This window comes from Athene noctua, chromosome 5 (assembly GCF_965140245.1).
Source record: "Athene noctua chromosome 5, bAthNoc1.hap1.1, whole genome shotgun sequence".
Taxonomy (NCBI): domain Eukaryota; kingdom Metazoa; phylum Chordata; class Aves; order Strigiformes; family Strigidae; genus Athene; species Athene noctua.
In genome coordinates, this window is record NC_134041.1 from 32,497,935 (window position 1) to 32,525,933 (window position 27,999).

At 41.4% G+C, this 27,999-nt stretch overlaps 1 protein-coding gene across 1 annotated transcript in view; it reads left to right on the forward strand.

Moving 5' to 3' along the window:
• COP1 (COP1 E3 ubiquitin ligase) overlaps window positions 1–27,999 on the forward strand; it is a 134,156-nt gene that overhangs the window by 45,394 nt on the left and 60,763 nt on the right. The window contains exons 12-15 of the mRNA XM_074906983.1: window positions 8,531–8,674; window positions 19,141–19,249; window positions 21,053–21,134; window positions 27,832–27,948. Of these exons, the coding sequence (XP_074763084.1) occupies window positions 8,531–8,674; window positions 19,141–19,249; window positions 21,053–21,134; window positions 27,832–27,948 (452 nt within the window). The remainder of the gene's footprint in view (window positions 1–8,530; window positions 8,675–19,140; window positions 19,250–21,052; window positions 21,135–27,831; window positions 27,949–27,999) is intronic.

The window sequence follows — 27,999 nt, forward strand, 5'->3', positions numbered from 1 at the left end:
TTAAGAGAACATGAATTTCTGTAGCTTATTACAGTGTTCTTTTAATTCTCTAGCCATATTTGGAAATGCCAGAATTTGCTAGGAGGTAGTTATCTGAAAAGAATTAGCATGCCTTTGGAATTTTGTTTGTCCCTTCCTTGGTAACTAGAGGAGTTAATCTGTTAAATGGTAGGTATTTGAAAAATAAAAATAATATTGAGGTGGTGTGCTAAGGCATGCAAAGATGTGTGGTGTGGGCTTAAACAGTTCTGAGAGAAAAAAAACCTTACGAGCAGCTCAGCCTGGAGAAGAGGCTTGATGTAATGATTATTGTCTGTATTAATAAACACAAACTCCAAGACAGATGTTTGGGACTTATATGCTTCACAGATGTTTTGTAAAATAAGTTATGAAGCTACACTTCTGTTCTTATAGGATTATATATGTGTGTATACATTCTGTGCAAATTAACGTGGAAGTCAGATCAAGTTTCTCTATATGAGACTGTGTGAAATGAGGGGTATTCATAGTACCTTTATTTTTTTCCTAGAGAATAGTTTAAGAATAACATGCAAAATACTGACCAGAAAAGATTTAAAATGCCATCAAAATAATCTCCTGAAACCAGTTTAACAGTGGGATGAAAAATACTTCAAATGGCATTTTAACCTTGTTTCATCATCACAAGGCAGCAGGACCATCGGAGTTAATTGCCCCAGCCTATTCTTTGGCTCCTCAAGACAGCTCATCTGTGGCATATGGACTGGATATTTATGGAGTCTGGCGCCCTGACTTGCGGTGCCTGTTCGATTGAGCGGAGGTGTCTAAAGAGGTTACTGTCTCCAGCTGTCCCTCCTGATGCTCTGCTGCAGGGTGTCTGGCAGAGGAGCTGATGGTGGTGCCGGGTGAATTCAGAGTCTTGGGTTAATAATATGGCAGGCTGTGTACTGGGGTGCTGCGTGGGGGAGGGATTTGTTCTCAGAAATGGTATGTCTGACAACATGGTCAGCTGGAGTCAGAAATGTCTTCAGCTGCTGCAGCAAAGTCATGGAGGAATCGTGAATTGGAGTCTGCAGATGGATTGTGTTGTTTACAGTCCCCATATTGATGGAGGTTTCCTGTGCAGAGCTCCTCCAGATGCATGTCTTCCCCTGTCTCTTTTGGCTCTGTCAGCAGCTGCTGTGCTCAGTTTTGAAGAAACAAAGTCCTTGTTGGTGTAGTAATAAATGTGATGACTTCAAAACAAGCTTGAAAGCATTAGAATGGCCTTATTTAGAAGGTACTTCAATGTCTATCACAACTGATTGAGTTCCTTCCTACTTAATGGCATAATCTTGATAAGATGGTATTGCTGTGCTGATAACCTTGTTGTGGAGCAGGATTTCCTACCTCAAACCTGCTCCTTATACAGCTTGGGCTGAGGCTGCTACCCTCTTTTTTGGAAGTGTTTTCCAAGCTTGAATGTGGGAAGAAGGCAGCTGAGTATGTTTGGAGACTTAAAACCTCTTCCACCTTACTATTCTCTTAACATTGAGGCTGTACTCCTGTTACTGTCAGAGCTGCTTGTAACCTACTGTGTATCAGCCCAGCTGGGAGAAATGGCAGAACCTGGTTTTCAAATATAGATAGGTTACCCAAAATACTACAGCAGGCAGACTGATAACTTGGCTTGAATTTTAAATAGTGTCATAAGAAATTCTGCATTTAACTGTTGGCGTTTTTAGTTAACATTTCCCTACTCTAGCTTATTTTAAATGGTGTTTGTGGAAAAACTGAATCTAATCCTCATTAACTTGCATGGCAGTTGTTTGCAACGGCTTTGGCTCATTGTACTTTTGTGTATTTGGCATATAAACCCTGGGATTGTCGTCATCTTCTCTTCAGCATGCAGAAGAGCATCGCCTAGCAGTAAAGTGGCTTTTCATCAATACGCTTTATGTTTGGTTGCTTGCAAAATTCAGTAGTTCCCTACAGGTTTTCTCATTAGTGCTAATTAAGCCAGGTTCTCCTGAATATGTGTATAAAAAAAACCTCATGCAGTAGAACAGGATGTCTTTAGCTATAGAGTCTTATAGATAAGGCTGAAAGTCTGCTATGTCTTCATGGGAAATTTTGGGTTGTATGTAGAGATCAGGTTCAGGGTCACTTTCCCTTGCTTTCCCCCTCAAAAGTAGGGGGGATCCTGGTTCTGAAAGTTGAGCAGGAATTATCATTAATCTCTCTAGCATAGTATGTTCTCTCCTTGGGTTTTAAAAAAGAATGATTCTGTTTTATCTAGTGATGACAATGCATGAAAGTAGCTCTGGTTTTGACTTCAGAGCTGTGAGATGGAACTAAGCCCACCAAACCTCCTCGATTCAGATTTAATTTTCTCCTTTAAACAAGCTCTTTATGGAATGGGAATATTTCTAAGTGGTCTCTGTTAGAACTGATGGCATTTCATTACACTTAAAAGGATTTTTCTGAGCATGAAGTGGGCCTGGAACTAGGTCCATGGATATTATTTTGTCAACGTGGTACTTTTTTTAAGCCTTTCTTCAAATGGAGCAAAATAAAACTCCAGGCTAGTGTGACTGCAGCATGACTGGTGCAATAATGTCTTCCCAGGAGAGCATGGAGCTGAGGATTGTTCTTCTGTGCGGTGCAGGCTTCTATGAACTGTTATAACGCCCTTCCCTGTCTGTTTTCCAGCTGTTGGATGGGGGAAAAAAATAATCAACACACAGAGCTGACTTTCCAGTGTCTCCTTTTTATGCTTTAAATAGATGTTTGCTCAGGGGAAGTGTGTATTCCCATCAGCTGTTTGAAGCCTTGAGGAGGCGTGATGTCAGGGGAGGGTGTGCAAGGTACATGCAACAGTAACTGGTGCTGCTGAACCTGGAGCTGGAACATCGCAAACAACAAGGAAGGAGGTCAGACTGAAATAGCTTGGGGTCTTCTGTCCCATGTTTTTGTTAAAATTCCATTAGACTTGAGTCTGATCCATTGAGAGGCTGTACTTATAGCAGCCAAGATAACTTTACCTTGATTAGAAGACAAATCTGGCAATTTTCTTTTTACCTGGGGGTCATATCTAACCCAAGTTAATGTGTGGCTTACAAATGAAGATGTTTACTCTGACAGGATGCATTTAAGTGAAGTCTTGTTCATATGATATGGATAGGTTAATAACAGTATAGAGAATCAAAGGGGTTTTTTAAAGTGGTAGTAGAGAGTAGAGACTGCAATAACCTGTCCAGGATTGTGGTGTGCTTGCTCAATTTATATTGGAAAACGTTTAGCAGCACAGGGCTTTGAATCAGGGAATATATTCAGCCAGCTGTGGTTTGTCCTTCTCCCTATGGTGCAGGTTAAGGACTTCAGAATACCAGCAGTGACCTTATTTAGGTGGTGCTTTGGAGTGAGGGGTAACTAATGCAACTGTTGCTTTATTAAAAACAAATTAAAAAGTAACATTTTTAATTTCAGCCACTCACAGCTTTAGCAAAACAGTGTTTTGATACTGAAACTTTATACGCTTTGTCTTGGTGGCCTTTGGTTTTATATGTGACAAAATACAGACTTTGAGCTGGAGCACAAAACCTGAGTGCTGTAATAGCTTTCTATGCCTCAATATAGCTTTGTTTTTAAAAACTAAAAATTATTATGCTAGTGCATGCTTAGTGACGCTAATTACTTTGCCTTAAAGTATCAGTCTGCTGTAAGAACAGTCTCTCAGGTATGTGATATTAATATCAATTTTTATATTGGTCCCCAGTGCTGAACAGTCTTTGGTGGTCATGGTGTTGGGTTGTAACATAAATTTCTATCTTTTACTTCAGTACCTCAAAATGGGCATTGGAAATAGGCAACCAGGCTATAAGATGGTGGGACTTGGGATGGGCAGAAGTGACAGGATATCTCTCAGAGGCCAGGGAGTGGAAGCACAAAGTGAGAAAGACTTTAAGGAAATGTGAGTGAAGAGCAAAAGCTGCTGTTCTCTTCTCCCTCCCACCAATTAAGTCTCTCCAAAACTGAAAACAGTATATCCATGTTGCAATTGAATATGGAGCCTTGGCAAGATAGGATTTGGGGTTATAGTGCTGTAGAGACAGTAGAATTCAAAGGCTTTGGTATATTCAGGGAGGAATACATAAATATATACATATAGTCCCATGAGAGGGACTGAGTCATCTACTTTGTGGAAATGGCAACTGCTACGGTCACATCTCATTACCAAGTCACAGCAGAGGCATTTATGACTGTAGTAGCAATTGTAGAGTGTGCATGTGTGGAAACAGAAGAGCAGTTGGCTGCAGTGATGCCTAGTTACAGTTACTTTAATTGTAACTAGTGATGCCTAAGGAACCCTCATCTGTCCTAAATCAATCTTCTGGTGAGTGCCTCCTAGTTCTAGTAGTAACTTGTTGAGCACCAGTCTTGCTGTTGCCTTATGGTAACCCTTATGGTAAGGCAGCTGTTCCATTCCTTGAATCAATTTAGTTGCCCATCTGTATGCATTCTCTCACTCCAGTGTGTCCTCCTGGGGTGTGGAGAACTGCACACACCATCAGGATGCAAAACTAGCAAGGCTTACACAATGGCAGAACTAGTAAATGCTCATGCTTTACTCCTTCCCTACTGGTCTACACTCAACACTGTGCCAAGCTTCCAGACATGTTTCAGAAGCAATTTATTTTGTAATTCCATTTGATAGCTATCAGTGCTCTCCAAGGTTGTAGGTTTTAGCATTAAATAAAGCATTTGATTTATAATCTCACAGATTAAGAATAAAGATAAGCAGCAGGGCAACCTGAACCCTTGAGAATGTGTTTACTTTGTAGCAGCTCTTCGTGGTATTTCCATAGGACACTGGTCAATAACTACTCAGGAAAAAAGTGATGTTTTGGGATCTGGAGATGTTTCTCTTCTGTTTTCCCTAGAACAAAACAATCAGTTCCTTACGATTTGATTTTTATAAGTAAATTCTATTACACGTTTATACATATTTTTCAAATATCCAGGAGCTTTTGTTTCCCCAAAAGATTCCCTATAAAAATTCAGCTAGTCTTTGTTGGTCAGAAATGTGGAGTTTAAAAGGAGGTTAAAAAAACACAAAAGGAGCAATTGCTAATTGTTTCTAACATGCACTTCTTTGAAGAGCAAGGATTACTGCTAGTCCAAGAGTGAACTTAACTGGACGTTCAAATGATCTAAAATATGGTTTACCTCCAGTGGTTCCTTAAAAAAAAAAGAAAATTATGTCTGAACTGGTCTCCCATCTCTAGAGGAGGTTGCTTCGTGCTAGTACTGAGGTGGGTTTGTAGCACACAGACAGTTGGTGCTCCATCTGCCCTCTGAGATGGTGAAAATGTTCATTGTCAGTGCCATGTTAAGTCTAACTAAAATAGTGCTACCAAAATACATTGCTCTTATTTTAGCAGGATGCTAATAGCCATTGCATACATGTTTTATGTGTTGCTTTGGCTCACTGATAGCTCTGCTTCTCACCATGTGTGAAATGGATGCTGTTGTCCAGCTGGTTTGTCTCTTGATTTCAATGGCCGTTTTCATAAAAAAGGATAAAGTATTTGCTACTCCTCTATTGCATGTTATCATTGTGTTAATGACTAATTCACTTTGTAGAAATGTATCACCTGCAAACCAGAACGTTGTTCTTCAGAGCTGGCCCTGCTGTATCTTTTGACAAAATAAAACTAAGTTCCCTTGCAAATTTTCATGCAGATAAGCTTGTGTATAAGCAAGCGCATATGTTGACACAAAGACTTCAAGTGGTAAGTGACAGGAATACCATCGAGCTAGTTAAATGCAATAAGAGCTAGCTAAATGCAAATAAGCCTTACTTAACGCTAAAGGTATTTAGAAGACTTATAGGAAAAAGCATGAAAAGAACTGTTGCTATGTAAGTGGGCTGTTTGTCCTAATCCTGATCAGTGCAGGAGGAAGCAAGAGCTTTTCAAATATTAGGAATAGTTTTATATGGTAAATAATCCACTCGATTAGCCACTAGATTGTTGGGGAGTGTGTGTGTGAAGTAAATCCGTTACTAAAGGTGGACGGGCAGAAAGTGAGAACAGCTGTTGGACCAGGACTGTGCATAGATGGAAGCCAAGGTGCAAGTATGTGTTAAGCTTATGGTGTTGGGTTTGCCTGCCTCTCCTACAGCCAGCAAACATCTGTACAGGTGGTGGTTTTGTTCTGCATCTGTTTTCTCCCTGCAGTGTCTTTGATGCTGTTTGAAGGTCACAGGTCTGACAATAAATTTCATTGGTTGATGCTGTTTATTAATTTTTTTAATGTGTTAACTTTTTATAGACATATTGAAATACTTATTTGTTATGTCTACAGCATGTCTCTATTTAAAAAAAAAAAAAGAATTAAAGCTAGAGAAGCAAACCCACCCCAGGTGAGAGAGGTTCTATTCTGTTCTAGTAACTTGGCTTTTTACCAGGCATTGTAATACGTTTTTTTTTCTTCAGCAGAAGGCTAAGGGTATAAATTGATTCAAGTAGATGAATTGCTGCCATCAGTTTAGTTGCGCTTTACCTGAATCCACAGCGCAGCAAGCAGGAGCTGAGACAGCGGTTTAATTAAGATTGTGGCACAGGTAAATCCATTGTAATGTTATAGAGGCTTTCGATTATAAAAGTCTTCCATAGAACAGGGTGAGCTGACAAGACAGGTCTGAATGGTGCTTTTGTCCTGTTTGTATAAAAAGTGATTAGACTAGGGTAGATCTGGGGCGGGGGAGAGCAGTCTGGCAGCTTAGATGACTTCTTTCCCTTTCCTGTTTTATTTCAATAGATGCATGCTTGCTTGTTTGCTTGATTCCCCAGGCATAAGCATGTTCCATTTCTTTGCCTTTTGGAAGCTTGCAACTTTGCAGGCTGGACCCAACTAGTTCTTTTCTCCTCTATCAAGGAAGCAACAGTGAGTGGGACTGTCTCCTGCCACTGCTTTGGAGAAGTTTAGGTGCCTGAATTAAAAGGCCAAGTTGCAAGCTGTTTCATTGAATTATTTTATACAGTCAGACTGCATATCAACAACCCGTTCTCTCCACAGTTTAAAAATAACTTGATGATATCTCCTTTACAAGAACTTGAAAACTCTGTTGGCATTTAAATTTATTTTCCCTTGAAAGCATTGCAGTGCCTTTGACTTCTCAGCTATGTCGAGGGGTAGAAAATTCTAGCTCTTATAGCTATAGGGGCAGCCTGAAGAACCCCCTCTGTTCTTGTAATTGGTTTAAAGCTTTATAATTGTAGAAAGGTATCTTAAATACCCTTGCTCTCAGGATTTTTCAGGCTATATGAATGTGAAATCAGTGTAAACTCAGTTTTCTCTGCTGCCATTCAGAACTTGCTGCCTGGTTCACAAATGCTCTGGCTTCTTGGAAAAAAGATGATAAAAACAGCAGAGACTGAAAGTAGTTACTGAGTGGAAGAACCCCAAAAGAGACTTCGCAAAGTAGTAGATTGATTGCTTAGTAAAAGACTTGAGGAGAGCTGGTTACTGATCATAGAAACCTGGGGACTGAGAGCAAATGCCATCCCCCAAATTCTTTCTGGGAGGAGTACCAAACTGGTGTCTCTGAGGCTGATGCTTCTGAAAGGAGGTAAGTGTATGTGCACATCCACCCTGCCCTGCCTGCAGTGACATGGGCTGCAGGCAGGCAGGAGCTCCTAGGAAGCAGGTTTACTTCCCTGACTACTAGGTATCTAATAACCTTCTCTCAAGCTCTAAGCTGTAAAGGTAGCAATGACATTAGCTCTTTATAACCTGCTGCCTGCCTTTCTCTCAGATGTATTTCATGTACAACCTCAGGCTTTTCTCATTTGCAGTTTAACTTTGTTATAAGGTGACTGCTTTTACTTCCAACTTCATTGATATCTATTACAAACTTGCCCTGCAGTTCAAGAAAGAAGGTGCCTTGGTTTCCACAAGCAACCGAGTGGAAGGCAGAGCATGCATGGTTTTTACAGTACTGAAGATATATGTTTTGACCCTCTTGTTACTCAGGGAGTTTAGAAGTTTTTTTCACAAATACTGGTTTGCTCTGCATTAACACTTGAGGTCACCATGCTGCTGTACATAGGAGCTAAGGGATGCAGCAGTGCAGCCGAAAGGAATCAATGGGCAGTCATCCTGCAGCACGTTCATAGAGCGTACAGCTTGTGCAGCTGAATGTTAAGCCCATTTCCAGGGTGAGCTGTCTGATTTGACATTTGGGTACTGCGTAATGTAGATGGTGTAGTTGAACTGGAAGACTTCTGGAGCATCTGAACAATAATCTTGGCTGGGCAGGGGGAGATTGGGCTACCACAGAAAGTCTGTTTCAGTAATTGGAGATGTGGGTGTGTTTGGAAGGATTAGAAAATGGTACCCAAGAGCAAGAACTCCATGCTGTTGGCATGTGTGCTCTGAATGGGGTATTTGCTAACTGCAAATTGTGACTATCAGCTCTACTGTACCACCATTTAGGTGGTAAAATGTTCTGCTGGTGAATATGTGTGTTGTTACACAGTTCTCAACATGTGCTTTTGTTCCTCAGTATCGAGTTCGACCGAGACTGTGACTACTTTGCCATCGCTGGGGTGACAAAGAAGATTAAAGTCTATGAGTATGGCACAGTCATTCAGGATGCAGTGGATATTCACTACCCTGAGAATGAAATGACCTGTAATTCCAAAATCAGGTAGGCATTGACTTTGCATTTGAACTCAGAGGGCCTTTTCAGTTTGCTTGTTTGTGTGCAGTAACTGTTTTGCTTTCCTTATCCATTGTGGGAATAGGAGAGGAAAGGAAAGCAGGAGCCAGTGGAGACCTTGCTTTGAACTCTAGGTGGGATTGGGTGGCACAAGCACTTTTACTTGTGTATGCTGGGCTCACCCAAGGTAAGAGCAGGCCCACATATCTGGAGAAGGAAGGGACATAGGGTAGTGAACTGCTTTTGTGTTCCTTGCAAGTGTTTTTGGATGCCTACTCAGTTAAAAGAGAGTAAAAGCAGAGTAGTGGATATGCTCCAAGTAAAGTTTTAGCTTGTCTCAAGGTAACTTCTGTGTCCACTTTATTATAACCATGAACTCCTTCATGTTCTATTCATCTGCTGAGAGGCTGCTAGTCCTCAGGAAATGTGCCTCATTTGCACCTTCTGCCTATGAATTTGTCTGCCTGAAGAACTGTTCTGCTGGGCCTCCTAATATCAAGCTCTTGGGAAAAGACCTTGCTTGATCTTTGTTTCTGTGCTGCTGTCATTACTGTCATCTTTTTAGATTACTTAAACCAAAGAAATATAGAGCACCATGTCATAACTTAAACTGAAAGAATCCAGCTAGCTTAATTTACAATCCGAATACAAAAATTCTGTTAAAGCTCAAAAAAGGCAATCAAACCAATTCAGTATTATAATACGAGTCACCAGCATCTCTGAACTCATTTGTTTTTATTTGGTACTCTACATGTTAAAAACAGTAAAGCACCCACAAATGTGTAAGTAATAAACTGATATAACTGTCTAGTTTTCACAAAAACAAAATGTTGTGCAACAAGATTAATAATGTTTGCAAGCCCACTTCATAGCGTAAACCTCACATTTAGTTTTGTAGTTGATGTGTTTCTTAAGATAGATCGGTCACTCCTGGATCACTTATGTTGATTATTCTCAGGAATTGTGTGACACGGTTTTATGAAGGAGATGTGTAAATGCAACTGACACAGGGACTGACTTTCAAGATGAGTAAAAACAATTTAAGAGGGATTTGTATTGATAAGCCATACTGATTATGGCGCTTGTGTTTTGGTGGACTTGTGAAATGTTCTGCATTTTTGCCTGAGTCATAGCAGAGTTCACACTGTTCAGCATTATTCTGGAGACAAGAGCAGAACAATAGGAGAACCATCTAGCAGGCGTTTAATACCTTTTGCCTTAATTAGAAGGGGAAAAGCAAAGTGTTTGGTATTTCTTGGTCTGTCTGCGTCAACTTTCAGACTTGCTACTTCAAATTTGACAGGACAATCCTGCCAGGCATTAGGAAGTTATTTGTTCTTCCTTCTCTGGCAGCTGCTGGTGAGAAAAGCCCCATTAGTGCCTTCAGTGATGTTACTCTTGTCAGCTTTGTGCTCCAGACAAGATACTGCTTGCAATCAAGATTTCTTCTCTTTCTCAAATTTCATGCATTTATACATATATATATATATATATGATGATGCTAAATGCATTGTCCTCTGACACTCTGTGCCTCAGCGAAGGCAGACGGGGTCCTTTTCTTCCCTTTTCCTTGCCCTAATTTCTCTCATTCCTCCAAAGAAAAGCATTTTTTTCCCCTTGGCACCTCCATGTTATATCCTTCAGAATGTGGGTGCTTTTGGTTTTGACAAATAAAGTTAGGCTGTCAGTCAAATGCATCCTTGCTATATCCATTAGCTGTGCTGCCAGTCACTGGTGCTGGGACTCACTGGCGCAGTGCTGAGCAGCATAATAACTTGCTATTCTGAAGTGGCGTAGCTTGAGGGAGAAGTTATATATGAAGGCTGTGATTTCATTACAGAATATTGCAGTATGCTGGAAACGTGCCTGTATTATAATAAAATCTAAACAAGTAGAGCTTTCTTTTTGTAAAAAGCCTTGGCTTAAAGGTATTGATCTTAATGTGGGTGGAGGTGCAGCTTCTTTCAGAGGCTTACTCTACCTGCTAGTGCCCTTTCTGATATCGAAGACAGACATAGTTCTGCTGTAGCACACAGGTGGTACCTCTCCTCCCAGCATGGATAAGGGACTCTGTGTGCAGATGGGATTTGATGACTTGTTTCTTCTGCTGAAGCTGGCATATGACATCAGCATGGCTTGTAATGTCCCTTCTGTCCTCAGGTGGCACCAGAGCTGTCTGTCTGCAGGCACTTTGGCTTTCCGAAGACACGTCATGGGAAGCTCACCCCAAATTGATTCTAGTTAACCTTGTTCAGAGTGGTGATACTGGAACATAAAAATGATGATGGAGCATAAATCATTAGCGGTTACGTTGGTGCCTCAGCTTTCAGAGGAGGGGCAGCTCTGACAGGCTTTTATAAAAGCAGACAGGTGACGGCGTTTGCGAGGACTCATGTATGGCCAAGAGCAAGTCTGCTGGCCTGGAGCAGCTGCAGGAAGGGAAGCCCTTGCCTGGGATGGGGCTGGCACCAGCCCAGCCCTGCTCTGCCTTGTGCCAGCTGGGCGCCTGCTGAAAGGTTGAGCTTCATGCCAGCAGTAATTGATTGTAGGCTTTTCTGGAGCAGAGCCCTGGTACCAGCTGTAGCTGAGTCTTTCTTCCTCTCTTCAACCCCCTTTTTTTACACCCACCTGCTTCTTAAATGCATTCTTTTTTTCATCATCTGCTGAGCTTTCTCATCCCTATTTTTAAGAACAGGGAGGAAGTCGGTGTGTTGGGTTTCTGGTAAATGTGCATCACGTCCCCTGGGAACAACAGTGGCATAAGCTTCCAGGAAAAACACAAGATGACACATAAATCCTCATAAAAATCCCATTTACAGATTCATAGCTTCAGTACAAGAAACAAATCCTGGCATTGTGTAGTAGCTATAAACAGCACCCTGTGAGCTAATTATGACTTGCTGTGTCCCTGCTATGGCAGACAATAATCTGCGGCTCCCCCCTGCACAGGAAGAGATGGGAAAGGACAAGGAGAGGATGAACAGCTAGCAGTGAGCCACAGCTCTTCTCTGATGTATTCAAGAGGCAGATTTGTTGTTTTGCAATAGGTTGCAGGGTGAGGAAAAATAAGGGGATCTAGTGTTCATGTAAAAGAAATTGGCTTTAGGCCTTGTTAATCTACAATAGGTGATGTGCAAGTGTGGTTAGGTAAACACGCTTTTGAAATCTCTGTTTAGTATTCTGCATGCTCACCACTGTGTGTTTGCAGCATCTGTACTTCAGTGATAGATGTTACCACAAACCTCCAAAATCAGCTGCATCTGTTTAGTCAACTGCAGTAAAAGCAAAGCATCAATAGGCTTTTTTTTAAGAGGCTGATGGTATTTCATTGTTTTCATTTTTTTGTGTCAATAAATCAAATGGGTGATTGCTCTATCTTAATAGTAGTTCATGGGCATATTGCTGTCAATTTTTGAAATGGCAGTCAGTTCTCACTATTAAATTTAAATTAAGCAAGAACTTGCCATGTGGTGTTTTTCATTGTAAAGTTTTTGCTATTTGAAGAGGTGTGAGCTCTCTATGCTGAAAAACCTCACAAGTGGTTCAGTTGGATGCCTGTATTTCCAGTGCAGAAAACATTTGACACTAAAAAGGTTATAAGGAAATGTACCTTCAACTGTCATTAATTCCAGTTTTCAGAGTAGCTGCTTCACTTTGCAATAAGATTAAGTTTTTCTTTGAAAGTGCTTGTCTCTTAACCCTACCAGAGGTTTCTTTGGATCGATTAGAAAAAAGCTTTTTTAAAACATTCATAATGGTAATAATTCTGTACGTCTCTGAAGTATTTGATTAGCTTTGTTATTCCCGTGAATGTTCCTTGCAGTAAAAGATCGCTCCCTTTAAAAATATTTCAGTCCTAAAATTACTGGGCATGAGTTGAGTCATGGTAATAGACTGGATCTGAAGCATTTGGCACTCTGAAACAGGTCAGACCACAGCAGTTTGTGCCTTATTAAAGGCTTTAACTCCATTTAACTCACTGCCAGAGGGGCGGTTGACACTGGGTAACTTGATCCTGGATTTGAGACATTTCAGCCATAAAAATACTGGCTCATGAAAGAAACATCAGTGTGACTGACAGCTAACTGAACTGGCCTGCTTGTGTCTCTGGATAAAATGAGGGATGCACAGAATTCTTTACAAGGGGGGGGGTGTGTCAGGATTTCTGTGTGTCCAGATCGGATGCTGAGGTTGAGGAGAGCATCTCAGAGGTCAGTGATTAGCTTTCAACTAGAGTTTCTCCAGGCTGATCTCTTAGGAAGGAAAGCTGTCACAACTTATGGCAAGATAAACCTCTGGGATGTTAACTATTGCTTTATTTCTGAATTAAAGAACAAAGCAAAACCTGAAAAAAATACAGGTACTAGTATTTAAAATAAAAGATGGCCTCACACAATTCCTTTTAATTCAGTGCTGAATTAGACGTTATCTCAGCTTTAGGTAGCTATTTTTTTTGTATCATATCTCAAAGCTTCCACAGCTCAATTTCTCCCTGGATGTGGCTGCAGGCCATCTAAAGGTTGTCTACAAAAGGTTGTTTTTATGAACTTCTGGGGGCTCAATGTTTAACCTGTTTGAGAACTGTGTAAGCTGCATTTTTGGTCTGTCTCAACTTTTGCCCTTTCCTTTCCCCTTGCCCAGCTTGCTCCTCCATGTGCTTTAGAGTTTGTAATTCAATTTGTTTACCCATGATAAAGTCTTAAGGGAACCCAAAAAAGTAGATGAGTTTGAAGTTTTAGCAAAATTGCCTGTGTTGGGCATGGAAGAAAGATCAGTGCTTCCCTTGAGAGGAGCATGGCAGTAACTTCTCAACCCTTTAAGTCCTGGGAAAGCCACATGGAAGAAAAATACTGTAGTGTCTATATTAACAATACTGTACTGTAGGCTGACTAGGGCACAGCGATCATGAAATAATAGAGTTCTCTATTCTTAGAGAGGTCAGGAGAGAGCTAAGCAGGACTGACGTCCTGGACTTCAGAAGGGCTGACTTTGTCTTGTTTAGGCTTGAAAGGATCCCCTGGGAGACTCTCCTGAAGGGTTTAGGGGCCCAGGAAGGCTGGGCATTCTTTAAGAAGGAAGTGTTAATGGCTCAGGAGCAGGCGGTCCCCAAGTGCTCTAAGAGAAGCCGACGCCAGAGAAGACCAGCCTGGCTGAACAGGGAGCTTTGGCTGCAACTCACAGAGAAAATAAGAGTTTACAGCCTCTGGAAGAAGGGGCTAGCCACACACAGTGATTACAAAGAGGCTGTGAGGCTATGCAGGGTGGAAATCAGAAGGGCTAAAGCCCAACTGGAAATTAATTTGGCTTCTGCAATCAAGGATAACAGGAAAAGTTTCTATGTCAGTAGCAAACGAAAGCCCAGGGAGAGTCTGTCCCCTGCTAGCTGCAGGAGGAAATTTGGTAACAAGTGATGAGGAGAAGGCTGAGGTGCTTAATGCCTTCTTTGCCTCAGTCTTTAATAGCAAGGTTAGTTGTATCGATGAAATCCAGCCTCCACAGCCAGAATACAGAGACTGGGAGAACGACCCCCCTGCAATCCAGGAGACAATCAGTGACCTACTGCATCACATAGACATACACAAGTCTATGGGACCAGATGGGATACACCTGAAGGTGCTGAAGGAGCTGGCTGGGGTGCTCGCCAGGCCACTTTCTATCATTTACCAGCAGTCCTGGCTGACTGGGGAGGTCTCAACTGATTGGAAATTGGCCAATGTGACACCCATCTATAAGAAGGGTTGGAAGGATGATCCGGGAAATTACAGACCTGTCAGCTTGACTTTGGTGCCTGGGAAGCTGATGGAGCAGCTCATCCTAAACACCATCATGCAATACATGAGGGACAACCAGATGCTCAGGCCCAGTCAGCATGGGTTTATGAAAGGCAGGTCCTGCTTGACAAACCTGATCTCCTTCTATGACAGAGTGACCTGCTTATTGGATGAGGGAAAGGCTGTGGATGTTTAGCTTGACTTTAGCAAGGCTTTTGACACCGTTTCCCACAGCATTCTCCTGGCAAAAATGACTGCGTGAGGTTTGGACAATCGCACACTTCCCTGGGTAAAAAACTGGCTGGACGACCGGGCCCAGAGTTGTGGTGAACAGAGTTAAATCCAGCTGGTGTCCAGTCATGAGTGGTGTCCCCCAGGGCTTGTTTTGGGGCCACTCCTGTTTAACATCTTTATTGATGATCTAGACAAGGGGATCGAGTGCACCCCCAGTAATTTGCAGACAACACCAAGTTGGGTGGGAGTGTTGATCTGCTCGAGGGTAGGGAGGCTCTGCAGAGAGACCTGGACAGGCTGGAGCCATGGGCTGAGGCCAACTGGAGGAGTTTCAATAAGGCCAAATGCCGGGGGCTGCACTTGGGCCACAACAACCCCCAGCAGCGCTGCAGGCTTGGGGAGGAGTGGATGGAGAGCTGCCAGTCAGAGAGGGACCTGGGGGTATTGATTGACAGCGGCTGAACAGGAGCCAGCAGTGTGCTCAGGTGGCCAAGAAGGCCAATGGCATCCTGGCTTGTGTCAGGATTAGTGTGGCCAGCAGGGACAGGGAAGGGATCTTACCACTGTACTTGGCACTGGTGAGGCCGCACCTTGATGACTGTGTTCAGTTTTGGGCCCCTCACTACAAAAAGGACATTGAATGACTCGAGCGTGTCCAGAGAAGGGCAACGGAGCTGGTGCAGGGTCTGGAACCCATGTCCTGTGAGGAGTGGCTGAGGGAACTGGGATTGTTTGGTCTGGAGAAGAGGGGGCTGAGGGGAGACCTTATCCTCTACAACTACCCGAAAGGAAGCTGCAGAGAGCTGGGTTTGAGCCTCTTTAGCCTAGTAGAAAGCGACAGGACAAGAGGGAATGAGCTCAAGTTGCGCCAGGGAAAGTTCAGACTAGATATTAGGAAGCATTTCTTTCCAGAATGGGTTGTTGGGTGTTGGAATGGGCTGCCCAGGGAGGTGGTGGAGTCCCCATCCCTGGAGGTGTTCAAGAGTAGGGTCAATTTGGAGCTTAAGGATATGCTGTAGGTAGGAACTGTGCTAGGCGAACAGTTGGACTAGATGATCTCCAGGGTCCTTTCCAACCTAGATGATTCTGTGATTCTGTGTCCCAGTTCCAGGATAACCTTCTTTGAGGCCTTTATCACAGAATCACCTGTATCATCATAGATGCCAGAGAACACAATCAAAGGACAGTCAGTCCTTGCTAAAAAGCATCCTTTACCTGGAGAGGGAGCTCCCCTCCACCTGATGCAACCCTGAATTGTGCTCTACAAAGGTTACTTTTGAGAATTTAAGTTACAAAGAAGCTCAGGTATTGCAACGGCAAGGAGAAAGCTCTGGTTTCAGACTTTGTAAAAGAGAGCTGGGTGGTGATAAGGGGAGAATTAAGGCAAAGAGCTGGAACAGAGTTGTTTTTTCATTTATTATGATCCTTTAATAATTTTCCTTAAAAATGAAATATTTATGGTTGGTGTGACTTAAAAGGTGTTAATTGAACCACTTAGTGGCTGCAGATCCCTAAACATTTTTCACCTGTCAGTTCCTGTTTTTCCTCTTAGTCTATCTACAGATGCTTTCCAAGTGAGTGTTAACCCCTTGTTAACACCATCAGACTTTCCTGGGACAGAATGCTTAGTTTGATCTTTGCTGTGCTAGACCTAATGCATGTGCTTTTGGGCACTGAAACCCTTCATTTTTCTCCATCTATATTGATTGATCTGATAAAATATTACTTCTCCCTACAAATCTGACACATCCTTAGATCTATCACATCTCAAGCAGAACTGTTAAATTCTGTCCTTTATATTTTTTTACCTACTCAGTAATTCCTGATTTTCATTGCTATGGGTGATTTATTTTTTACAAGATACAGTTACATAATTATCCTCTATATAGTTCAGTTTGCAATACCTAGCTCTCTTCTGCTGGTCATATGTGGATCTCATGCTCCTCTAGCACAGAGCATCCATCCTCTAACCAGCCAAGGTGGCACCAGCATGTCTGCCTTTCTGTAGGACCCTCCACCTGCTGATGCTGCCTGACATACTGTCAAAGCTGTCCAGATCAAAGACTGCATTCTCCAAGATTTGGCCCTGTGCCGTATTCTTCCTGTTTTTGTGTGATGGCTAAGTTTATAGATTTCTTTTTTTCTTTAAGCTCCCTGAACCCCTGACTTGAGTGGAGATAAGATGGCAGGGGGAACAGGTCTGAACCAATAAATGTCTAGTGCAGTGTCTGTCCCCCTGCCATTAGTTGGAGACTGCTCCCAGCTCAGAGCCTCAGTGTTGTTGTAGCTCTAGGGCTCTGAACTGCTTTTGCTTCCATCAGCGACTGCTCTGCCTGGAAACAAGACTCCAGATGTCAGACATGGTTATCTCTGGACTGCTGCAACCTTCACCTCACAGTCGTGGTGGACAGTGCCTGCCAGCTTCATTTGGTCCTCAGGGAGCCACTTAAGCCTCTCTGAATGAGGCTTCTAGTAAATCATAGACTGTCAAGACCTGCTTTCCTCTGTGGGTGCCTAATGGCAGCAGAGGTGGTGTTATGATAGCTCCTTGATGATGCATTTGTGGACAGTCCTTGTACCTACAGGGGCTGAGGACACTTAACACTTTTTAATTAATTACATATCATGGAAGGGGTGAAACCAAGGAAAGCATTGCCTGAGCTATATCACCTCAAGCATCCTCTTAGTGGTTAAAGATTATGACTTATATAGGGTAAATAAAACTCTTTAGGTTTCTGAATGCAAAGTTTCAGAGCCAAAGGATGCTGTTATAAGAAGGAAACGTGCAACAGATTATAGATAAAGGTGCACACAAGGGGAAGTTTGACATGTTAAAAGCAGTATCATCAAATCTCCCTCTGTACTGACCATTCAAAGAAAGCTCTCAGTGATGCACTGGGGAAGGTGTGTCCTGAAAGTTTTCTCTAAGCATCATGCAGTGGTGCGAGAGGCTTGCAGAAAGCTACTGCTGTTTGATAACTGTCTTGTTTCTGTAAGTTAGATTACGCTGTACAAACAGAAGTCAGAGCTGGAAGTCTTGGATCACTCAATGAAGTTTCCTACTGATGCAAGCACTAACAGCATGTTATTCTTTCCTTGTATTTCTTCAAATTTGTCTTAAATGGTTGAGTTCCTTGCCTTTGCTCCAGAACCTCAGATAAGCTTTTTGATTCCACACAGCTAAATAGTGGTGAGCTATGATTAGTGGTTGGTATGTATAGTCTCTCTGTAGTTAAACCTCACACCCCAGTAAGTTTTGTTTGACCATAGTCAAGAGCAGAACACCAGTGCATCTTGCTGTTATTTAACTGAAAAATAAGTGTGTTTACACACAGAAGGGAAGGTAGTTAAATAAATTCCTAAGGAAAATAGGATATATAGTGGAACCAAGAATTTGCCAAGCTATAATACTTCTAAGTCAGTATTCATGTACCTACATCATATTTCAGTGTGTTGCTGCACTGATCAAAGCAGTACTAAAAAGTTACAGAATCATGGACTTCTAGTTTATATTGTTGGTTAAAACTTGGCCCCAAGGCAACCATAATCTACTTACTGTGACAGAGCTGTTTGACCTGCATGAATTGGATCTGTCAGTTTAGCTTCTGCCACATGCATGATAGCTGATACCAACTGGAATGCTTTTCTGCCAGATGGTTCAAAAATTGGTGAACAAGTATTACAAATTTTCTTATCTCTGTTATGTTTTTTGGGAGTCATAGTGCCAGAATGCTACAGATCTGACTTGGCAGTGTTGCTGCTCTTTTGTCTGCTGATGGTTGGAGTTAGTGGAATTGTCATTTAGTTTTGCATGGCCACTTAAATCAGTGTAAAATATAAACTTGTGCAATATATTTTGCATTTTTGGACTAGAAAAATCTAAACTGCTCGTAGCAAAAAACCTGCTGTTTCCTTTTAGATAGGAAGGGGAGTCTTTCTGAATTTACAGAAAGCTGGAACTAGTTTCTCAGAAGTCAAATTCTCATTTCTATGTAGGTGCATGTATAGAACATTACATATGTGCTGGAGGAGAGGTTGACTTACCATCTATATAGCTATGTTTTACATATATAGTTTCTGTTAGATAAGTAGTTATCTTTATGGTAATAATAGTAGTAGTATCTATTGGCAAGAGGCTAAGAATTCAGACCCTGAGCTCTCTGAGATTTTGTGTGGAATTCAGATAGCAAAACAATCACAGTGTTAGAGAGGAATACATTTTAAAAAAAAAAAAATCCTAAACCTTAGAACTTTATATTGAGGGGGACAATGTCACTTAAGCCAATAAAGCTTTTGGTTTATGGAGGAAGGTTTGTTATATTTCTGGTGGGTTTTGGTTTTGTCCTTTCCTGCGAAAGACACTAATTCCCTGACATACTGCAAGAGTGATTTTTGTGTTGTAAGGTATGATTTAATGTAAGACTGACCATTGCTCTCTTTCTTTTTAAGCTGTATCAGCTGGAGTAGTTACCACAAGAACCTGCTAGCCAGCAGTGATTATGAAGGCACTGTCATCCTTTGGGATGGATTCACAGGACAAAGATCCAAGGTCTACCAGGTAACATATGATGAGTGAGCAACATCTTCCCACACCATGGACCATGTCAGGGGAGCAATATTCAGTCTGAGGTTCTGCTTCTAGCAATAGGCTTTTCCATTCCACAGCGTGAAATGGATGCTCCTCCTGTTTGGTAAATGTCTCATGTGCACAGCTTTATTGAGCTGCAGTCCTCTGAGGGAAGTAGCTGTATCTTCTTGTCACAGTCATGAGGCAGTTCATGTTTTCTTGCTGCTGCTTTCAGGCAGGGAATCTGCACAGGGAGAAACGAGCTTCTGGAAGTTGTTTGTCTCACCTTCAGAAACCTGTCTCTTCATACCTCTACTACTTCAGTCTTTGTCAAAAGCCTTTTGTAAAATCCTGCAGTGACTGCTGCTGTAGGTGCTTGTAAAGCAGAAGAGCAAATTGTAGATGAAGTGGTGAGGCTGGGAGAATGGAACGGTAGGCAGAACCCTTCCCAATGCAGTCCTGTGCTCAGCAGAGCAGCATACACATACTCAACAGCAAGACCTGTTTCAGGAGAAGTTTCTGACATTTTGTCTTTTCAGGCAATTTGAACACTGTGTTTCTATATAACGGATTCTGAGGGGATTGTGATCAGAGCAAGGAGGTTAGAATAGCAGTGATTCTGTTTGGGGAGAGGCTGGAAGTGCTGCAGGCTGTTGTGTAGGTAGCGTAGTGCACTGAAACTGGTCAGTGATAATGAGCTGCAGACTGGCCTTCAGTTCCCCCTTCTTGACAGTTCAACATAAGTATTAATTCCTATTTAAGCCTTTGTTTACTTTTTCATCATGGTTTGTCTGTTTTATAATGCTTGTTTTCACTAATGCTTTGCATATCTCAATTAAAAAGAAATTACACTGGATAAAGTAAATCTTGTCTGTTTTCCTCTCAAATATATTTTGCATTTCTTTGAGGCTGAATAACGAACCTAGAGAGGACCAGCTGTTGCTTATGTTAAAACAAACTCATTTTGCTTCCTATCAGATTACCTGAATTTTTTATTTGGATTTGCATAGAGGCATGCATACTGACATCTACTCTGCATGTATTAGAAATCCTTTAGTGACTTTGTCCTGGTGAGCTTTTCATGTCATCATCTTGCAAGCCTGTGTGAAGGCTTTAAACTTCAGAGTTCGGTGGAATTTCAGGTTTCATTCAATGCAGTGTTTTGCTCCCATGTGGCATGTGCCAGCATAGCAAATACAGCTTTTCTGTGTTTTGGGGAAGAGTGTGCAGTTTTGTAAGAATATTTGTTTGAGTGGTAAAACATAAGATTAGACACCATAAGTTTTGTTTAGTAACTCAACAGGAAGGTGAGGATTTCCTGGACTTTGAGAGGAGGTGTTTGAAATGTCTTTGAATGGGCATCTTGTATGTATTGCGAGGTACAACTGTGATCTACTAGAATAAAAAGCAGCACACAGTTTGACTGGCTGTGGTTCTACTGCTGCAAAACCAGGCTTTAATGTATGTTTCCTGAAATAATTTTTTTGCCTTCAAGTAAAAAAAAAAAAAAAAACAAAAACAAAACCAAAAAAAAAAAAAAAAAAAAAACCACCAGAAAATCAGTTTTAGTTTTTAAACTTGCATTGTATTGTTTTCTGTTTTCATGGCAAATCTAGCATTATACAAACATTGGTCTGATTGGCAGAAAATATGTTTTCTGAGAAGCTGCTAAACACAGTAAGCTTCTCTGGGACTCTGCTGGCAATTTATAACAAATAGCATATTCTTTTCTTTTACTGTTTTATAAGATTACAGCTCATTACCTCACATTATTTTTCTTGTTTCTCTAAACAGGAGCATGAGAAAAGGTGCTGGAGTGTTGACTTTAACTTGATGGACCCAAAGCTATTGGCTTCAGGCTCTGATGATGCCAAAGGTATTACTTTTTCTCAGACTCTGTGCAGAAAGCTTACACTTTTGTGTATTCCCTTTGAGGGACAAAAATATGGTATTTCAAGTCGTTGATTCCTCAGCTACCTTCAATATTGTAGTTGATGTGATAATGTATAAAGATATTACTGAACTGTTCAGATCTTAGAAAAGGAGAGGCTTTGTCTGGATTAAGATTTCTTGGTGTGATTTTTCACATTTTTCAGGTAATATGCTCTCTAGCTAGTGTTTTCCAGGACACTAAACAAAGCAAAATGTGTTTTAATATTCGTTAAGCTTGTTGATTTAAAGCCTTGGGGCCTTTTAAAAGAACAGTATGTATTTATATTTTTAAAAGGTTGTTGGGGGGGAAAAAAGCAGAAGTTAAAAATGCTTGCTGCAGTTTTTCCTGTAGCTCTAGCTCTGAATGTTAAAGAATCTGTACACTGAGAAGCTTCCTACTTTCACGATGTGCAGCACATTTCTTTGAGCTTAAGAGTCAGATGGTGGACTGAGTGGGAGCGTTGGGAGCAGCGCTCAGCTTTCCACACTCTGGGGTCCATTTGACAAAGGGCTTCTGGAGAACCCTTTCCCAACATGCTGATAGAAGATTGCTTCTAAGAAGAAATAGGAAACTTCTGAAGAAAAGGATAGCACTGAGCATTATGTAGTATTCTTCATCTTTAATGAACAAGATTTTTATCTGTAATATATTTACAATACCAAATTAGAGTTATTAATCAGCAAGAGCTTTAGAGTTCCTTTCATAGTCAGTGGGGATCAGCTCTCCCAGATGGACTGATACAGCTCTGGACAGAGCTCTTTGTGATTTGCTTTGAAAAGATAAATTAATATTTCATAAATATTAAACTTTGCAAACTCTAAAATGCCTTTAAATTCTGTTTCAAAAAAACCCGTGTTAGTGTTCATCTGTTGCATTTGGCGTCTTAATGTAGCTGGTAATTCAATGTACAAAATTCAGCTTTAATTATTATTTTGTTTAAGATGGGTTTTAAATGTTTTTCATATGTTCCCACCCTCCCTTTTGAAGGAAGTCAAGAGTGGTTTTTGTGTGCTTAAATGCATCAGGAGTGAACATTCACCTTGTAAATTATGAATCTCTTCATCACGTTGGTCCCCACTCATGCCATGCATTTGAAAAAGCTGATCTGCCAGGTAGACATGCATTTATTAGCATGTTAACAAGTTGTCCAGTTTTGCAAATCCAGCTGCAAGCAGAGCTCCTGTCTCTAGTTTAACAGTTCACTTGTTCAGTAACAGTCTCTAAAAGTGTAGTGTTTACTTACAAATTATTGTAATAAAGTCTGCAGATTTACATAACTTGCATTTCAATTCACAAAGGTCATTTGAAGGTGTACTGGGGTTTACGTGAATAAAACTTGGCTGGACATTTTATCCTTCTACCACAATTTGCCTGTGATATGCATGTGTAACAAGCCCATTAGAGCCAAATAGAGTCCTGTGTGGAAGTGTTTTATAAAATCTGTGCTTATTTCAGTCTTTAAGGTACAGAGCAATAGTAGCACATGTCTGACGTTATAGTGTCCACCTTCCATTTCAGTGATCACACTGAAATGGTTAAATGTGAGGAAAAAGTAACACCTATGACAAATGTCTCAACTCAAACCTGCTTAACTTAAAGTTTTGCCCTTCTGCTTGCTTTGGGTACATATTTGACCAGGTACATGTTTGACCAGGTACAACATCCAGTGGGAAAGCTGAGACCTATGTACCCTTTCTGTCCTCTTTTACTTCTCTGCTTGTGTGAGGCCATACTGGGCTTTCTAACAAGAAATCTCCATGCTGATAGATATTGGTGTGACCAGAGCAATTGGAGTTAATCTTGCTGTACTTCCTCGGAAAGCACAAGTGTAACATTTTCCTCTCAAGTCAACAGGACAAGCCAGCAAAAAAGTGACAGCTTTACCAGTTCTTCCTGCATGCCTGCGTACCTGCCTGTCTCACCTCAGTCTTTTCAAGTTGGAAGCTAATTTTTAAAGGACTTGGTATGCTTTGTAGACATGTACTCGGGAAGGAGCTTTTAGATGAAAAATCCTGTCATCAGTGCTTCACAGCTGTCTCTGGCAGGGCTCAGGCACAGCAAAGGAGGTGCTAACGAATGGAGTGCTATTAAGGATAAAATGATTCTGATACAATTAGAAACAGCATCTTTGGGCCTCGGGTCCTGCATTGTCCTTGTCGTTAGATGAGAATAATCCAGGATGCTTATTTGTGGAAGATCTTCCTACTTTAATAGGAGATGATGAGAGCATAACAGCGTTATTGTATTTGAACTAACTACTGTGTGCATGAAAACCTCAGTTTTATCTACAGTTGCCATGCCCTTTCCTTTTAAAGGGGCAAAGGTAGTTGTGTGTGTCTACAGGGACCCAAAGATGTATTCCTAGTTAGACAGCAGTGAGCAAAATTAGTGTTTACTTGTGCTACAAGCATCTTGGGGAAACGACACAGTCTTAATTTCAGTTTTTATGCACATAATGGCAGGAGCTATGATTCTCATGTAAATAAGAAAGGATGAATTTCTGCTATCTGTCAGAAAAGATTATTTAGTTTTTGTGAAGGCAGAAAGATGCTATTAAAGTGCCAGGATAGGGCTGGAGCTACTGCACTTTGCTAATGATGTACAGCTGCTTCTCAGCCCAACATCCCTGTCTGTTCTGGATTGGGAGTGTAGTTTAATGGCTGTGGTAAGTTGGCAGATGAGATAAAGCCAAATATTTTTTGATGCTGTGTGGGTAGAATTTAAGTCTCCACTGTGGCAGAAACCTGTTCTGCAGTGATGAAGCATTTGTTCTCTGCTCTGAGATTGTTTCTGGAGCTCAAGGTGATACAAGCAGTACTGACAAATTCAACCGAAGGAAGAGTCCTGGTTTTATGTCCTTTCTGTAAGCTGTAGTGCCTCCACTGTTTCCTGGATCAAAATGGAGAGGTGGAATAGAACAGGAGCACCTGAGGGCTCTGAGCCTTAGTGAGAAGTTACTTTTCATTGCTGCATGGCAAGGAGGAATGCAAGCATCTGTTTCATTACATATAAGGGAAGTAATTTCCATGCTGCCTTGGTAAGTTGGACCATGAGTGCTAATCCTACAGCTATTTTTTTTTGTAGTGTCCCTGAATTCAGTGGGGTAGAGCAGATTTGTAGGATTGTCTTCATAAAAAAGAAGCGTGGCCTTTTAGAGGGGAAACTAACCTGAGAACTGCAGATCAGAGTTTGCTCCCCGGCTTTGTTGAGGACGCTCAGAGGATTGTTTGGGGTTTTGTTTTCAGTGATACTTAGCTCCTTTGGCTTCTTCCTGACTTTGAGTGGAGGTATAGGTGTTTATTGCTCTTAAAGTATCAGGTTGAACTTTCAGTTTGCTCATTTTCCTGACTAAAAGAAGTTTGATAATTTCCTGGAGATTTGTGTGGTTGTTGGATTCAATTGGGAATCCCTTGAAAGGTCAAGATGGTGGTGGTTAAAATACCAACCAAAATATCTGTCTGGCTGTGTTTTATGCAAGGAGGAATACTCTGTGGTTGTGCCTGCCAACAGTCAACATCATCCTCCTGACCAAGGCAAGACAGTGGAACAAAAATCTTACCTAGTGGGACAATTCAACAGATCCCTTCTTTCCTAGGGGTTCCTCAAATCTGTGCAAACAAGTTTTCTGGTACCAGTATCCTGTTCTTGGTTTACAGCTTTTTTGGAGTATCAGCAGTCTCTCCATCACATGACTAGATAAGAGTTTCAAGAATGGCAGGCTGGATGAAATATCCTTACTATCAGTGTACCAGCTTTGTACATTGACACCTTCAGCTACTGCAGTAGAGGCTTCTGCCTGTTTTAATCAGGGTTTAGACATGGAACTGATGTATAGAAAATTAATTTATAAATTTATATATTTGGTGTAGAGTTCCAACCAAACAAAAAGTATCTTGAAAGGACCTAATCATTTTAAACCAAAAAAAGATGTTCTGGAGATATCTTCTTAGTTGTTTTGTGAGGGGTAGATACTTGCACACATAGAGGTATCTGTCTCAGCAGCTGCAAAATTAGGAAACATATGCTTTGAGAACATATGTTTTAGAAATAGTCAATCTCAGATGGCTGCTTGTCTCATCAACACGATTCTAGGTATTATCAAGACATCTGTACATCATATAATTACTGCCTTGACCTCAGCAAAATTGCTGAAAGCTACAGCAAATAAACTCTACACTTATGAATTATGCTTTATTAACCTGTCAGTTCTTTTTTTAAAAAAATGGGCAGTTCCAGGTAAAACTTGACATGTTTCATTACATGTAGTTATATGTCACATATCTCCTTTATTTTATGGCATTGACTAAGATATAATTGGAGCCCAGCGTATCCCACAGCAGTTAGATCACAGAAACTGCAGACTCTAATCTGTCAGTTGTAACGAATATTATGATGGCTTTCAACACACAGGTTGACTCATCACCAGATTAAATAGCTCATTTTATGACCTGAAAACCTGAATGAAAAAAGGAGCCAAGTTGAAACTGAACCCTCAATTAGCTTTTGCTACAAAACTAAGACCAGATGGCCATTTGTTTATTAGAGGTGGTGTCAAGGAGAGACTTGGCTGCTTTGGATGCAACTTTGAATTAATACCTGATTGGAAGGCTTCCAGACAAGCCTGTGTGGTTTTAGTAGTAGATTTGGGCAGAACACTGCTCTGAACTGTGAGATCATGCCTCAAGTTGAAGCAGTGTTGTCTGCCAACAGTGTCCTCTTGTAATCGTGGTATTTGCTTCCTATACTGTCTCATACATAAACTCGATGTACTCTACTGCCACTGCGACTTAGACTATACATGTCCTGGTGTCTGTTCATTAAAGCAAAATGCTAGTGTTTTATTGTTTTGCAAAATTGTCTTTCCTGGCTCTGTTCCCCTCCGTGCCCCCAAGTGCAGAACACGATGGAGGATGTATATTATCCCGTCTTGCCTGGGAGAAGAGAGCATCTTAAGCCATGTTTGCAAAGCTGTTGGTTTCATTTAGAAATGTTTAGGATTAATATTATAGCTCTGGTAAATGAGAATGGATTTATTTATGAAAACCAGCAAGTTGGGTGCTGCTTTCATTGAATTTTACATAATGCTTATATGCAAATACAGTGTTTGTATTTCTGGTGTAGTGTGTGTGCTGCTTTATAATGGTTCCAGGCAGCTGTCAGATACCCACACAGTGCTGCATCTAAAACAGTTCCTTGGTGTGCTCTGAGCAGTCATGTATTTCCTTCATCTCTGAAGCAGTTCTCCTAGGTATGGTCAGAAATAGCACAATCTTGTGGCTTTTCATTGCTTGCCATACTATTAAACTGTAGGTGCACTAGAATGGACCTGCCAGTGTTCCTCCTTTTCCCTGACCATCGAAAACATCCTTGGGTAATCCGTGTGGAAGCCTTGTTTCTCCTTCAAAGCTCCTGGGAAAGAGTGACCTAGAGGTGATACAGAGGACCCCTCAGAGGGTTTGGGGACACACCGTAAGACAGCTTACCTCATGTATTGACCACAGTGGGTAACAAGATTCCTATTCTTTTGCCATTTTTGCTCACTTCACTTCCAAAGTGAGATTTCTGTAAAAAGACAGGCAGAGGACCTGTTGGCCATGGATCTGAAGAAGACCAAGCAGCTCATGGGAGCTGTTTAGGGGATTGAGCCTTCATGTAGCTCCTGCGTGTTCAAACATTGTCTTCAGCTTGTCCTGCTTCCTGCCTCAGCTTGCTTACCATGATGCTGAAGTAGAGCACAACCCACTCTTCTCAAGAAAATGGGGAAGGGAGAACATCTAAGTCTTATTTTCTGCTTTGTAGGCATCAGTGGGAGTTGATGCCAATGTTCTGCACCTTCACCTGGACTGAGAGCAAAGTGCTTCATCTCTAGCTTTTAATAGTAAGGTTGTCTATGTGGGAGTGCCTGACACTCCTCATACTTAAGGTTAAATGGTACTTGAAGTGTTTTTGGTGGGTGGGGAAGGCTTTATTTTGAAAAGCTGATGGTGTTTTCTGTTGATCATCCTATGAAGCACTGAAGTGAGTACCTGGGAGAAGCGCGTGTTTCTGTACTACAAAGTTTAATCAATGTTCATACAGTAGTCTTGTAGAACAGTAGAGTTCCTTGTACCAGGGAAATATATCATCATAGGAAGCCAGCACACTGATTTCTTTGCTGTCTGTGCCAGTTTCTCAAGAATAAAACAAGTTGTTCTTGCTCACTGTGCTGAAGCATACGATTAGGTATATTTATTCTGTGTAAAGCAACTCTGCTGTGGAGCATGGAGTTCCTGCATCCCAGCTCAGGGACAAGGAACAAAAAGGACACAAGACTTTCTGCTCTTAGTTATATGAATCTGCACTCCAGTAGCCCTAAACACTGAGATTCTAACATGTGGTTAGTCACCTGCTCTCATCTCAGCCATGTGGCATGTGGACTTTCAGCATCTCCTGTGTGTATGGAGGTTGGCAGAATATTTACAGTGTGCACTTAAGAATGTTCTTAAGCTTACCAGCCATCAGCAGCAACTGACCCTTTATAATTACTAACATCTTGGCATGAAGCTTTTCAGAATTTTATTTGCAAAGTAACTAGATTTTATGCCTTTCAGATGAGGCTGATTTTTTTTGTTTACTTATTTCTCTCTTTCTGTTTCTCTAGTGAAGCTGTGGTCTACCAACTTGGACAACTCAGTAGCAAGCATCGAGGCCAAGGCTAATGTGTGTTGTGTCAAATTCAGCCCCTCTTCTAGGTATCACCTAGCTTTTGGCTGTGCAGGTAGGTAAAAGGGGTTTTGGGCAAAGAGATGATGTTTCTTCCTTCTTTGGC